At 43.6% G+C, this 14,937-nt stretch overlaps 2 protein-coding genes across 16 annotated transcripts in view; one reads left to right on the top strand and one right to left on the bottom strand.

Moving 5' to 3' along the window:
* The window catches only part of TBCD (tubulin folding cofactor D), a 120,867-nt gene extending 119,248 nt beyond the window's left edge, over window positions 1–1,619 (top strand). The window contains exon 40 of the mRNA XM_059864302.1: window positions 1,305–1,619. Within this exon, the coding sequence (XP_059720285.1) occupies window positions 1,305–1,316 (12 nt within the window). The 3' untranslated portion in view covers window positions 1,317–1,619. The remainder of the gene's footprint in view (window positions 1–1,304) is intronic.
* Window positions 1–14,937, bottom strand: part of B3GNTL1 (UDP-GlcNAc:betaGal beta-1,3-N-acetylglucosaminyltransferase like 1) — a 108,044-nt gene that overhangs the window by 2,171 nt on the left and 90,936 nt on the right. For 5 of the 15 annotated variants that reach the window (XM_059864307.1, XM_059864305.1, XM_059864304.1 and 2 more), the window contains 4 exons: window positions 14,232–14,367; window positions 6,748–6,816; window positions 5,493–5,634; window positions 3,121–4,273 (listed from right to left, as the gene is read on the bottom strand). In XM_059864307.1, the coding sequence (XP_059720290.1) occupies window positions 4,182–4,273; window positions 5,493–5,634; window positions 6,748–6,816; window positions 14,232–14,367 (439 nt within the window). In that variant the 3' untranslated portion in view covers window positions 3,121–4,181. Of the gene's footprint in view, window positions 1–240; window positions 1,008–1,607; window positions 1,699–2,987; window positions 3,075–3,120; window positions 4,274–5,492; window positions 6,652–6,747; window positions 6,817–14,231; window positions 14,368–14,937 lie in introns of those variants that run through there. The other 10 variants (XM_059864310.1, XM_059864306.1, XR_009488902.1 and 7 more) reach the window with 9 other exon arrangements.

Raw genomic sequence — 14,937 nt, 5'->3', positions numbered from 1 at the left:
AGTGTGTATATATCAATGTTTATCTTTCTTTAAAGACTCATACTTAGGACCCTATGAAGACCCTTCAAAGACCTCCTGCTGCCTCATAGCAGTGTCTTCACTCATTTTCCAGTTTTTACCATCTGCTTTTAGTACAATTGTAAGATACCTCAGCTAACATTTTTATAATTCTGGAAAACAAGAGTCTGAACCTCCTGCCCAGCAAGGAGTTGTTTTTCAGAACAAAAACTGACCTGAGGGTTGCTTTTAAAAGTTTTTTAATCAAGTAGGAGAAAGGTTATGCTCAAAGTGAGAGATCTTACAAGATAAATTCTCTGATTAAAAAAAAAAACACCTCCTTCTTTTAATTCCTAATTATTGAAGGCTGAGAGAAGACTGATACTTTAGGAGAGAATAGGATAAAGAAAATAATAAGAAATATCCAAATACACGTCCAGGTATCTCTGAGGTGGAATCTGGATGTTTTGTGCTCAGTTTGGAACTTTACCTCTTGCTGCCCTGCACATAAACAAACAGTCAGTGTAACACTCAGCACAGAGCTGAGCCTGCAGCTCAGGGTGCCACTGAGGAGGAGGGGCTGTCCCAGCTGTCCCCCTGTCCCAGCTGTCCCCCTGTCCCCAGTGCTGCTCCCAGCAGTGGGAGAAGCCAGAGGGGAGGCCAAGCAAGGCAGGATAAAAAGGAGAATGAAGTTGGCTTCAGCTGAAATCAATACTTTCTAACTTACTCCATGAAATTTTGTACAAATAAAACTTGCTGGGGGTTAGTTCAAACCATGGGGTTAAAAGCAGTAAGTATTACAGCTTGATATTTTCTTTTCTGTTTGGGTTAGTTAATTAGAGAGCTGCAGTTCCCCCCAAAAAATGGCTCAAAATCCCAAATTTCCCTCCAGAAAAATTGAGAGTGGGAGGGGGGAGGATTTTACCTCCTGCCTGTTGTGCCTGAAGCCCCCCAGGATGAATCCAGGATGGTCTTAGGTCTGGGGGAAAATCTGGGATCCCAAATCCTGCCTGGGGAAAATGGGGAGGTTTAGAGGGAGGGATCTCCCAAATTCCCAGGAAAAACGGGGAGTTTGGGGTTTTTTTCCCCTTGTTTCCTGGAAAAAAACAAGGTTCTCCAATTCCCAGGAAAAACAGGGAGCTGGGGGTTTGTTCCAAGTCTAAAACTCCCCAAAATCTCCCACTTCCAACCCAAAACTTCCCCCTGACTGGGAATTCCAAGGTGAAGGTGTCAGGTGGGGGGAGCAGGGGGACTGCCTGCTCCATGTGACCTGTCCTTTTCCTTTCCTTTTCCTTTCTCCCTGGCAGAGTTCAGCATGAGCAGGAGCAGGCCCTGGCTGCTGGGCTGTCCTGGAGCTCCTCAGTGGCTCCTGAGCTGGGAAGAGGCTGAGCTGTGGCATCCTGATCCATCCTGACACTGGATCCCAGCAGAGCTGGGCAGGAGAGGCAGAGCCTGTCTGAAAGCACCCCTGTGCCACAGGAAGGCAGAAATTCCTTGTTTCAGTTTTTAGTGTTGCTGTCTGGCAGGTTCTGGTCACACTGACCTGTCTGGTGGCAGTGCTTTGTACTTCCCTGACTGAACCTGTACACACACCAAGAATTAAACCTGACCTGCTGCACTGATCTCTTCAAGATTTCTTTTTCAGAGGTGAGAATGGCAACACTCAGTGATACTGAAATCATCCCCAAGCATCAAGTGTCCCTGTGGAAAAGTTTGTCAGAGTTAAACCAAAAAAATCCAGGTTTCACTTCAGCTGATGGCAAAGCCTCTCTCAGCAGCTCTTTATGTAATTAATTCAGACCAATTGTTTTTCTGGTAAATTCAGTTTTGAAGGTGGTGAGTCAGTTCTTCAAGCAGCTGCCAGGAATCCAGGGGATAATTTCTTACCCCCTACAAAATGAAATAGCTCTGAAATTGATCTTTAGTGAGATCAACGTGATGGGGAGGCCACATCCTATTGCAATAACACTGTTATTTCATGGCTGTAATTAAATCCCACTGTCCCAACAGCAGAACAGTGGCTGGCTGTGTATTGCCACCTCTACAAATGTGAAAGGAAGGAAAAATTCAGGCAGAGAAGCTAAACCCAAGGCAGTTTCTCTGTGAAGTAAATGCTGCTAAGTGCAGGTGTTCACTTCCAACCTGGCTGGCTCAGACTCTGTTTGGTTTTGAATTGACTATAAATGAAATTATTCAACACTTCTTAAGGATTCCTGCAAGCTGGACTGGCAGCTGGAATTAGTGGAGCTCACTGAGTGTTAATCACAATTTACCACTCAAACTGAGTCATGTGCAACAGCAAAGCTAGTAATGCACACAGTAAAAAAATAGTAATAATTACTGATGTGCACAGTGAAAGTAATGTACACAGAAAAAAATAGTAATAATTACTGATGTGCACAGTAAAAGTAATGTACAGTAAAAAAAAGTAATGTACAGTAAAAAAATAGTAATAATTACTGATGTGCACAGTAAAAGTAATGCACACAGTAAAAAAATAGTAATAATTACTGATGTGCACAGTGAAAGTAATGTACACAGTAAAAAAATAGTAATAATTACTGATGTGCACAGTGAAAGTAATGCACACAGTAAAAAAATGGTAATAATTACTGATGTGCACAGTAAAAGTAATGCACACAGTAAATAGTAATAATTACTGATGTGCACAGTAAAACTAATGCACACAGTAAGAAAATAGTAATAATTACTGATGTGCACAGTAAAAGTAATGCACACAGTAAGAAAATAGTAATAATTACTGATGTGCACAGTGAAAGTAATGCACATAGTAAATAGTAATAATTACTGATGTGCACAGTAAAAGTAATGCACACAGCATTACCCTGGTGTAGCTAGGACCTCCCTTGCAAAGGGGTTACTCAGCCCAAAGATTAAATTAACAAAGCCCAAATGACTACAAAGCTCTAAATTTGGTTTTCCTGCAGCCAGACACACAGGGAGCAGCACATTTCAGTAGCACTGCTCACCTTGCTTTAGTTAAAGTGATAATAATCCACCCCTTCCTTCAGGTTCAGCGTGGCCAGGTTTGCTTCAAAGGCTCCCCCTGTCAAGTCCTGCAAGGGAGGAAGAAGAAAATGAGCTCACACTCATTTCAGGCTGTAGCAGGTTTGGGTTACTGATTCTTTAGGCCACAGGAGAAAGTCCCATTTGCAGAACTAAAATAAACCAAGGTTCAGGAAAGTTTCTACTCCAAACTTCAGGGTATTTTGAAAATTTAGTGTTCAGATCATTGTGGGGGGATGTCAGACAGCTCCTCCCTGGGCTGTGCTGCTCTGGAGCTCACCAAGGCTCTCAGCCCAGCTCTGCTCTGCTCTTTGCCAGCTCAGACATTGGCAGAAAATGGGCCAAGGCAGTGAGCTGGACAAAACAAGTGGTTTGGGTGGCCTCTGAGCACTGATTAGGTTGTCTGATAAAACAAGCCCTGCATCCAGCAGATGAAGTGCTCTGCAGAGTTAAAGGTGTTTCCTTTAGCCCAGTCAAGTTATCAGGACAGGAACTGGCTGCATTTGGTCCTTGAGCAGCCTCAGTGATGTCATTAAGCAAACAGGGCACCTTCAGCATTCCTGAGCACTTCCTGCAGTCCTGAATTACTGATCTTAAGGAATGTCTCCAAAAAAAAACCCCAAAAATTAATGTTTGTGTGGTTGGCCCAGAAGAGCAAGAGTGAAGTTTTAACTGTGAATGTTTAGGATGGGAAGTTACAGAAAGGGAATCCCACTGAAACTGGAATTGAAGGGGTTGGAAAAAAAATAACCTGCTTTATAGAGGGTTTAAAAAAATACATGAGAGACCAGATGCTAAATTAAGTGGGAGAGTTAAAGACAAATCTTTCATTCCCAGAGCACAGGAAAAGCCAGGCAGGGCTGTACAACAAGAGATTTAACTACAAATTCTCTGAAAACTTTATACAATCAAACTTGTTTAATTGCTGTGACAGAAAAATAAAAATCCCTTTCATTTCCAGCCATTGGAATCCAAGCCAAGGCAGGGCACAAAGCAGCATTTCCAAGCATTTTGCTTTTACCTCCAAGCAAGAGCAAACAGGGAGCACAAGCCCTTGGGTGAAGTGGCCCTGAGCAGCTAAAGCCACACTTTCATTCTCTTCAACAAAAACTCACACAGAGAGCAGAATTGCAGCTCCAGCTGTCTGTGAAGCCATTCTAAAATGAGCAGAGATCAGAGGATGCCTGCTTCTTCCAGAGGATTTGCTCTGCTACCAAAGCCATGCCAGTGCTCACAAGGGAGGAACTGCCTGAAAAAATAAATGAGCCAATGCTGCTCCAAGTACATGGCCCAGAGAGTCACTTCTTGTAAACAGCCCACTTAATAAACACATCTAATCTGCAAAATCACCCTCTCAGAGCTGCAGAGGAACATGCAGGTTTTGTCTGTATCAAAAGGAAAAATAATCCCCTGCCATGAACAGCAAACTAAAAGCCAGAAGAGCCCCTGAGAGCACACTTCCACCTTCAGAAAATGGTGAGGAACTTAGGCTGGTAAAGAGTCAGCAAGCAGAAAATGCTCAGTGGCCATGAGGGGAAAAATGGACTGAAATCCCAGCTGAAGTCAGAGAGCAGAGTTTGCAGACAAGATGTTGTATAATAGTCTCCTTGTAAGGGCTCCCCAGATTAAATGTGCTTTAGAACAGGTTGCACAGATGTTTTGTCTGGGGACTTCCACCCACTGTTCCATGCAGTCTGAAAAATTAAATGAGTTGTAATAGTACTTGCTGCTCCAGGAGTTTATCAAGCAAGAGTACAGGATAATGCCCCAAGGCACTCCCAGTCTGGCTTTCCAGCCCAAGTGCTGAGCCCAGAGCTGAGCAGGAGCTGGGAGTGCCAAGTTAAGAGCAGGCTGTACCAGGGGAGAGGAGATCCAGCTGATCCATCCCTGGAGAGACCAGCACAGCATTACAGTGTCAGTGCTGTGTGGAGCTGCAGGTTTTAGTTGCTGTCAGAGGGTTTTTATTGTTTTTTACCACTGTAAAAAGCAATAAAAATAGCAAATCCATTGTATTTGCTATTTTAAAGCTTCTGTGTTATAAGAGCAGAAGAACTGCTGGTTATCATCTAATTATATTATGAGGGCAATTAAAGCAGTTGAAATAAGTTACCACAGTCAGATGGAGAAGATGCTTCAGAACTGGCAGGGCCAAACAAAATGGTTTTTAAGGTCTGATTTAAAAACAAAGCCTTTGCCATACATGGGGCTGCAAAATACCTGGCCCAAAGCAGGCTGAGGGCATGTGCTCATTGGGCAAGGAAGTACAACAGATGCAGGTCCTTCACAGAAGCTGTCCCTTTTCTAATTCTTAATTTTACCCAATTCTGCTGATTTAAATCCCAAAATACCCTGCACAGTCAGAACTGTAGAGCAAAAGCTTCTGGGAAAAGGCACTTCCAGTGACTAGAAACTCATTTTCCTGAGGAGCAAATGCTGCTCCTGCAGGTGAGGCCAAAGGTGGGACTCACCAGCTTGACACAGATCACGAAGGGTGGAGTTGCATCCCTGAAGTGACACACAGGAATTTTTGGTTTTGGTCTCTCCTGCAGGAGGAAGGGGTACAGAAGCACTCAGGTTACTTGCCAGCTTGGTTTTAGGAGCTGCTAAACTCTAAAAGGAGAAAACAATGTGTTGAGCTGTGGTGCTGAAGAGACCTTGCTCATTCTCTGTCTGTGTTTCAGTGCCTTTGTGTGAAGTTCCACCCAATCTGAATTTGGAGCTTTCTGCTGCTGAGAGGAGCAGCTCTCACTGCTCCACTGCTTCCTCCTCACCTCCAAGTTCTACTTCCAGCCCTTTCCCAAACAGTTCCCTCTTGGATCTGATGGCAATGTGTGCAGCTTCAATGGTTGGCCCATAACAAACTGTTCCTCGTTTTGGGGTTAATTTTGTGCCATTGTAGTGAACTGCAGCCATCCCTGTGCCCTCAGACAGCATCAGAACAGGCACAAGGGCAGAGACAGAGGAGGACCTCTCCCTCCTGAGGGGAGCTGTTCAAGGGCTGGGACTTCACCACGATCCAAGCTGCAGGATTTTCTGAGGGTTCACAACAGCTGCAGTACAATCTTCACAGCTGAGCTGAGAAAATGGGTTTGTTTTAGGAAGACCAGTGCCCAGGATGTGTGTCAGTCATGCTGACAGTATTACTGAGCTGCTGGGCACTGAGGCCTCAGTATTCCAGGCTGAAGTGCTGATCCCAATTGCTTCCATGCAGCTCAAACACTCAGTGTTTTCCCAGTTTGGAATTGTACAGTTCCTCCAAGCTGTACCTGAGGAGGGGCCCTCCTGTTCCTCCTGTCCCTCCTTCCCTCAGTCCCACTCCCATCAGATACCAGGACCTGGCAAACTCAGGGTAATTTGATCCACACAATAACTTGTTGGAAAACTTTTAATTTTGAGGGTACCTTCCTTTTATCCACCATAAACCAAATTCTACTCCCATTTAGAAGACACAGCTGTCAGTGAAGACTGTTTTACCCCATCATCAGGATCCTTTCAGAAGAAGTATTTTTGTCTTTCTAAACTGACTTCACTGAGAGGGAAGCTGACAGTCCTGGCTCCACTTTGCATTCCAGTGTCCATTCCCAGCCCCCCAATCTTCTGTCATGGCCTCTTTACCAAAATGAGCTGCTACACAACAAACAGGATCAGTGACAAATTCCTTCATCACATTCCCCAGGACACTTCCAGATCACAATAAGGAATGCAAGAGTGCTTATAACTCACCTCAGATTCCTCATAAGTGTAGAATCCTTTGGTTATTTTCTTTTCATCGACATCACAAAATGCAGTTACCTGGAAAACAGAAGCAGGATGTTTCAGTAGCCCCATGTCACCTGTAATGTAGCTGTGAGCAGAGCTGCAGGCAGGGGGATGGACACAGGAGTAGGACAGAGCACCCTGGGCCTCCTCTGGAGCTTAAAGCCTGATTAAATCCTTTCTGGTCTATCTCAAGGAGTGGAGAAAATTCTGTGTCTGTGAGCACATTCTGATCTAAGTCACTGACTGCATAAGGGAACAGCACCAACCCCATCCCCAGGGAGCCAACTCATCCCAGAGACCAATTTCCTCCTTTTGGCACTTCCACTAAAACCCAGCATGAGATGCAATAAAAGCCTCTCTCTTCCTGGCCACCCCAGGCATGGGCTGTACCCCCAGACACCTCAGGACCTCTGCTCTGGGTGCTCTGCAGTCCCAGCCTCAATGCCAGGGCACAGCACACCAAATCTGGGCATTCCTCTGGTATGGACCTGAATTTCAACAGAAAAGCTCAGCAGTTCTGATGTTTAGACACAAATAATTACTGCTTCCCTTTGCTTATTCTCACTGGAGTTATGAAAGCATTATCTGCAGCCCTAGGTGCCAGATATTTCAGGTGGGTTTTTATTTGCATTCCTCATAAATATGCAGGCAGAAGAAATGCCTGCCATCTAAAATACACAGTGGCCTTATTTTTGAGAGCCACTAGGTTGCCAGGAACATTTTGGAAGACTTTTTAAAATAAACATGGCTATGTTTTCCTCTGACTTCCACTGGATCTATTCATATTATCTACATGGAGCTCTTATGCTGAAGCAGAACACTTGAGATAGTTAAGGTCATACAGAAATCAATTATTCTGGTGAAAGCTGGATAGCAGCTTTCATATCTTTTTAATTGCTGCATTAAAAATTGATTAACAACACTTACTGCTGAGAAAATCTGAAAAGCCAAACAGCTGTTTATTAATTTATTAAGTTAGAGAAGGCTGAAAAGGCTGGCTGGCTTTCCATGTCTAAAATCTCTCTCACACATTTTCTTCCTGTGATTTAAGATGGTTTTCTTTTACCTAAAGTGACCTCATTCTGTTTGTGTAGAGGGTTTTTCTAAAACCATAATATCACTTCCTTCATTAAACATCAATGGCAAGAGAATGCAAACAAAAGCATCAGGGGGCTGCAGATAAGGCTGCAAAGCACCAGTGTCCAGAGCAAGGAGGGAAAAGAGGGGATAAACTGGAGGGGGTGGGCAGGGACAATCCTTGGAACCCCTCAGAGGGACACAGGCAGACCTGGAGAAGACAAAACAGGCACCAAAGGAAGACCAGAACATTAAGGAAATATGGAATTTCCAGTGTGGGGCTGTGAGGGAGGAATCACATCAGGAGCACACCCAGGATTTGCTCTGATGCAGGGATTCCACAAACACATGAACCCTGGGTCAGAGCTGGAATGGGAACAGAAGGGAAGGAGGGAATTCAGGAAGGTGCTGGAGATTGTACAAGGTGTTTGTGGCTGCTGCAGCTGGGCTAGATTGACACACACAAGCAGCTCCTTCACAGATAAATCCACTTGACATCCCTGGCCCTATTTCCACGCCCACTGCAATGCTTTGGGGTGGCTGGAAAATCAGATGGTGTGGATGTGTACACACACAGAGATACAAATATGTGTGTACATGAAGGGAACCAGTACAAGTCACTGGGGGAAGAGATTCCCTGGCTGTATTCTCTTCATTCTGTGCTAACCACCTTTAAAATTCTCCAACATTCAGCAAATCTCAGTTCTGCCACTTGTGTTTTACTGTCCTGGAAGCTGTGATCATAATAAACAATATTTAGCAAGAAATGCCTTCAATGTCAACCCAACAGAGTTCTAGGAACAAAGTCCAATATGTTGCTTTACTGTCCAATAAATGAAGCTATTTTTGGAGCTGATTATGCTCTTATAGATAATAAAAACCAAAATAAACCACCAAAACTTATGACACGAGGTAAAGTGAAATTCTATTTACAGTTCTCTGTCAGTAACTGAGAATTCAGCTGCAAGATCTGTGCTGGAAAGTCTCACTGTTCACCCTCAGTGTGTTATAACCCAGTTAACAGAAACCCCTGAGTGGTGCCTGGGCTTCTCAGCATGAATCAATTTCTTCCCAATATCTAATCCCAATCTCTGGCAGTTTAAAACCATTTCTCCTTGTCCTGTCACTGCATCCCCTTGAAACAGTCTCTCTCCAAAGACACTTCTGGTATCACTAAATTGCCATTAATTCCAACCCTCCCTCACTCCATCACTCCAGTTTCTGGGTGTAGAAACCTCTGCCCTTTCCCAGCCCCCAGAACACCCCCACACAAACCCCTCAGTGAAAAAAAGAGCACAGGTGAGCCTGTGACAGATTTCCCTTTTGGATGAAAGAGCTCCAACCCTTTTTGTTATCACTGAGGTATTTCCCTGTGTAATTCCCAATGGGCTCAGGCAGCCCAGACCTGCTTTTTGCAGTAGTACAAAACAGGTCAGACTTGAGTGGGTGATTTTTCTGCAGCCTGCACACCATGTGGGTGGCCAAAATGTAAGGCAACTATTTTTCTGACACACACTATTTATTTTCCAATTAAAGCAAAGCTGTGTTTGGACTCTAACTACAGGACTTAGGCAGAGTTGTTTATCCCATAAGGAGAAGTCAGGGCATCAGGCTTATGGGAGTTATTTACTTTATACACTATCAGGATAAACCCAGAGACACCTATTTATTTTCCTGCATTAATGGCCTTCTTTCTTGTAGCTTTTGTGAAGAACATCTATCCACACAGGAACTCCTGTCTCCCTGTGAGAAACCATGAATTACAAAGCCATAAAGGAGTCTCAATTTGCTTTTTTCCCCCCCTCTCCTTTTAGCAAAATTACTCATTGGCAATATCTCTGACAGTATGATACCACTGAGTCCTCAGATGACACTTCAGCATTACTAAAATATATGAGTTATTACACGTTTTTGTTTTGAACATCACTTGTATGAAAACGTGCACAGTTACAAAATTTCCAAAGGAAAGAGCACTGCTAATTCTCAGCTCAAAACTGGAGGGGACAGCTGGGTCTCTGCTAGAGGCAAGCTAAGGAACTACTGAAAGTCATTTTTGTAAAAATGGATTGCAACTTCCACTAACAGTGGTGTAAGGGGAAAAGGAGAAATCCCCTTCTCCCTCCTAAGAGAAAGTTTACAGTGCTCAAAAGATAAGATACTAACTCAGAAACAACCTCTGCTAGGGGGAAGCACGTCTGAGGAAGATAAAAGCCCTTTTCTGGCTCTTCCTAATGAACACAGGGGCTCTGCAGGGCCAGGCTGGGGCTATCAGACCTCTCTGGGGAAAGGAGATTAATGGCAGCACATCCTCCTCCAGTGCTCAGCAGGGAAGTCACAGAAGGAGCAGCAGTGGCAGAAGGGTGCCCTGGGTGCAGCTGGGGCTACCTGCCTGCTGGAGCTCTGCTGGGATTGCACAAGAATTTAATTGTTTGTTTCCTGTGGGACTGATGGGTACTGCAGACAGTGTTTGCTCAACTTCCCATTCCACTCAGATTTCATCATGGAAAAACTGAAAGGTTTCATCAGCTTAATGGTGTCCTTTTATGGTGAATGGTCTCCACAGGGTTTTGTTCCCCCATCTTGTTTTCACCTGTGGTTTGTAACAGCCATTTACAGAAAGCAACAACCTGAAACCAGCCCATTCTCAGGTCTGGAAGGACATGAGAGGCAAGTTCCACATGGGAGACTGAACAACTGAGTAGAACCTGAGAGAAAACTGGAAAACCCTTTCAATAAATGGTCACCTGCACACTGGGACTTCTCCCTCCTAACATCAGCTGGTGTCCTCAGAGTCACCTCCAAAGAGACAACCTGCAAAATCCTTCTGAGCAGATCTTCCCTGCTGCATTCCCTCCCCATCTCATGGGATCCCACATCTGTTTTAAACTTCTAGTGAATCCTGTTAATTCTTCTATTTATAATTCTTTCACTGAAGCTTGTAGAAAGCCTCAGGAGCATGTTAATATACATCTCTGCAAAAGCAAAATCAATTTTGGCCATTCATGTCAAAACAAAGCAACTGAAAGCATTACAATGCAAGTTCAAATAGATACAGCTAGTGAAAAAACAGGCCAAGGGACAGACAGTCTGCCATGCCATGGAACCAGCAAGCACCCATCACAATCTGAGTGATTTTCTGTGCCAGGAGCTGCTTTTATTTCACCTCTTTAGCACTCCAGCCAGGACAGAAGCTGTGGGTATCTTTAAACCCCATTTCATTATTCCATTAAGACACCATTCCACTGAGAACAGCTTCCCCCTTCTGCACATACCCACTACAAAATCAGTGGAGAATTTTAACACCAGAATCCAACATGCAAAATCAGCTGCTGAACACTGGCTGTAAAACATTTCCCTTGTTGTGTACAACACACCTGCCTTCAGAGGGACCTCACTGCCAGAGACTCATCCTGCAGAGGAAATCTGAGTGATGCCAGGCACCTCCTGGGTGTGCACAGCTCTGGGCTGACAGAACAGAGCTTGCAAAAAGCACTTCCACATGGAGAGAGCAGGGAGATTTCCTGGCCAAGAAGCATTCACTACAGTCCAAAATGAAGCCTTGGTTTACCCCATGGCATTTTAGGGGGTTTTATACTTGGATTTCACTGAAACTTTCAAATTTCACCTCTCTCCTTGTTCTGGAGGCTTTTAACTTGCTTTCACCTTGCCATTCCCCTGGGGAAGTGGGTGTAACATTCTCCCCTTTATTCATGGTTCCTTGCTTTCCATGTTCCCACTCCAGGCTCTGGGAGTCACACACTCTCAGAACGTTTAAAATGCTGCAAAATTTGAACATTTCTTGGCTGTGGGGGTGAGCTGGAGGACCAGAGCTGCAACACAAGGTTTGGTGATGCTGCTCTTGGAAAAAGGCAGAGGGAACCCAATGGATGATTTGAAATGCTCCATGAGCCACGGAAAAGGGCCTTCAAAAGACTTTGTCTGTTTGCCACCAGCAGACAGGGTTGTCACAGAGGAATGGCATGGCCTGGCTGTGTACAAGCACTGTTTCCAGCCCACTAATGAGCTGATGCTCATTTGGTCCTTTCCCCTGCTTTTCCATGAGCCACTGGAACTCTATTTTCAGCCATCGGAAATGACACGAAGTGTTAATGCTGAAGTTCTCCTTTTAGCTGAAGTCTGATGGAGAATAAAAGAGCAGACAAGACAGCTCAGAAACCCTCCAGGCACATGGAGCATCCCAAAAAACATTTGGTTTCCATCTTCAGCTGCAAATTATAGACACAACGGATGTGTTTTAAACAAAAAAAGGCCTGTTTGACTTCATTCTTGCAGAAATGCTAATACTGAACCACTGTCAGCAGTGTGAATCAAGAAGGGGACAGCCAGGAAGCAGAATTTCCCTAAGAATACTGAGATCATGGTAATTAATTCATAAAAAAAACTACTAGTGGAATAATTTTTTTTCGTGTGTTGCTGTTTAGCAAAAATAGTGAGCCTTGGATTTTTGCCTGTCTCCTTTGGAGACAAAGCATCATTTTAATATTCAGCATGCAGATGGCTGAGGGAAAAGGGAGAATTGCTGAGGTGTCCTTTTGTCTTTTAACACAACCACAGCTCACATTCACACTGTTTCCCAAACAAACTAAAGTAATAATTTGTTAGTGAGTATGAACACAGACAGACTGCTGCTTCCTGGAATTGCCTGAATTTTGTTTTCTAAGAAACAAAGCTCTTTGGCACAGGGCAGAGCTGGGCTTTTCAACATCCCACAAAGACCCCATCAGCAGAAGAAATGCAATTGCTTTGTTTACCAGGTTCTAAAAATACTAGAAACATCCTTTTTTTCTTGAAAAAGATGTTTTCTTACACACCCTAAGCCTGACAGTTCAAATGATTTAATTCTCTTCCTGAGGATTTAGTAGAGTCCAGGTTTGTTTCAAAATTACAAAGTAACACAAGCTGTGTGTAGAGTGGGTTTTTTTGGGAGTGTTATTATTTATCCCAGGAGTTTGTGTCCCACATTTTCTGCAGGTACTTGGTGCCAATTGAGAAAACAACTCTGCAGTGACTCCACAGTCCAGCCAAAGTCAGTCAGGACGTCTGATGAAATTCTGCATCTCAGTGAAAGTATGCAGACAAACAAAGCATAGGTGAAATCTCAGGAGCCTAAACTGACCTAAAATATAAAACCAACTAACATTGAATTTAGACTGCTGTATTCTAAACCTAATTTTAGTTGGCTTTATACTTTTATAGATTTTCTATATAGAAATAAAATATAATTGTCATTATGATTATTATATATAACAATGAAATAATATACAGAATAGAACTGTCATAGTAAATCAATAAATAAAAAATCATATTTAATGGACAGGTCTGTCCTCCCTGAATGAAACAACTGATTCATTTAATATCTTTTCATCCAGCTCACCCACTGCCACGTGATGGCAATGACTGAGGGATGGCACTGGAAAGGCACTGGAATATCAAGCAGGAAATTCAGTTCAGTTTTTGCTTTGTACATTTACTATCTGAGAGTCTCCCATGCCTATTCAGTAATTCTAACTGCGTGTATACAAATGTCTTCTATTTTTTTTATATGTGTGTGGTCTGAGGGCCACAACATTAATCAGGTTTTTATATGTATTTGTCATTTTGTCTTCCCATCCATATTCTTAAGAAAAGAAAAACACATGCAGCAATAAAATGAATGTTCTGTGGTTCTTTATAAGAAACAGCCATTTGACATCAGCCCTAAAGCCTTTGTCTAACACAAAGTTATTGCACACAAGAAAATGCTATAAAAATAAGGCATTTAGGCTCTTGGACAAATCTATCCTGAGAAATATCTGCCACTGCCAAACCCCAGCATTTTCAGCTGACTGTGACTGGGACAGCCATGTCCAGCAGTTTCTGCTCACCCTTTCAGCCCACACCAAACCCTTTTTTTTGGCAATCAAATCCTTTTTGGCAATCAAATCCTTTCCAAAGGGACTCACAGTGACCAGGGCCGTGTCCAGTATCCACTTTGGAACTGGGCAAATATTACACAGGTATGGATGACCCTGGACAAGGCAGTTCAGCACCCTACAACCCAAGCAAAGAGTTGCTCTACTCACCCTGAGTACCTGCCTACTACAGCTGTGTCTCACCTACTGCTGTGCTGAGCAGCAACATGGGGCATTTCTTGCTCTCCCTGCCCACCTTAAGCTCTAAACAAAATATCATGGTTTTAAAAGAAGAAATACATCACACAGAACATTGAGAATTGCCCCAATTTATATTAATTATCAACAAGTACTTTAGGGACAAAACATCTTATGAGAATTTTGCTGGGTTAGATCAGCAGCATCACAGGGGCACATGAAGAAGAAGTGGGTTTGTACAAATGTCACTTTCCAGCTCACCTTTTTCTGATTAGCTGGTGACAAGCTTCTGTAGAGCTTCTTGCCTTGCTTGCCAGCATTCCAAATGGTGAATGATGTCCAGGAGCTCAGGACTCTGTCCTCAAGGAACCTGACTCGGTGATTCCAGATGGTTTCCCTGGAGAGTTGGAAAAAGGGCAGATTTTGACCCCTAAAATGTTTTAACATTATTATAGAGCTATGTGCACATGTACACACTCATCTACAGGTAAACCTGACCAAAGGGATTCATATAATAATAATAATAAAAAAAAATCACATCAGAACATTGGACTGAAAATTGCTGAGGGAAACATAGAAAAGAAATTCTGTGGAAGTTCTCAGACAAAAAAACCCATTTGGATAGATAGGAAGCAGTAGCTAAACAATTTGTAATTTCAAGAAGCCTCCCAGATCACAAGAATATGAAAAGCTGCAGCTGTGGTAATGAAGTTCAACCCTTCCAACACCTGTGCTCACCTATGAGGTGCCCTGGAACCCTGCAGTGACACAGGCAAGGCATCTCCTAAACCCAAGGTGAGCTTCTCCTGTTCCATCTGCCCATGGGCTCATTCTCCTTGGCTGATGTGAAGCTGGAACCTCACAGATTTAGAAGCCCAGCTTACCCCCAGCACCACAGCATAAATGCATTTGCAGTGTGGATTTGGCTCAGGGCTCCAGCACGTGGGTGTCAGAGCTCTGAGTCAGT

The sequence above is a fragment of the Haemorhous mexicanus genome, chromosome 20 (assembly GCF_027477595.1).
Source record: "Haemorhous mexicanus isolate bHaeMex1 chromosome 20, bHaeMex1.pri, whole genome shotgun sequence".
In the NCBI taxonomy this organism is placed as follows: Eukaryota; Metazoa; Chordata; class Aves; order Passeriformes; family Fringillidae; genus Haemorhous; species Haemorhous mexicanus.
This window is presented reverse-complemented; position numbering and strand designations above follow the sequence as displayed.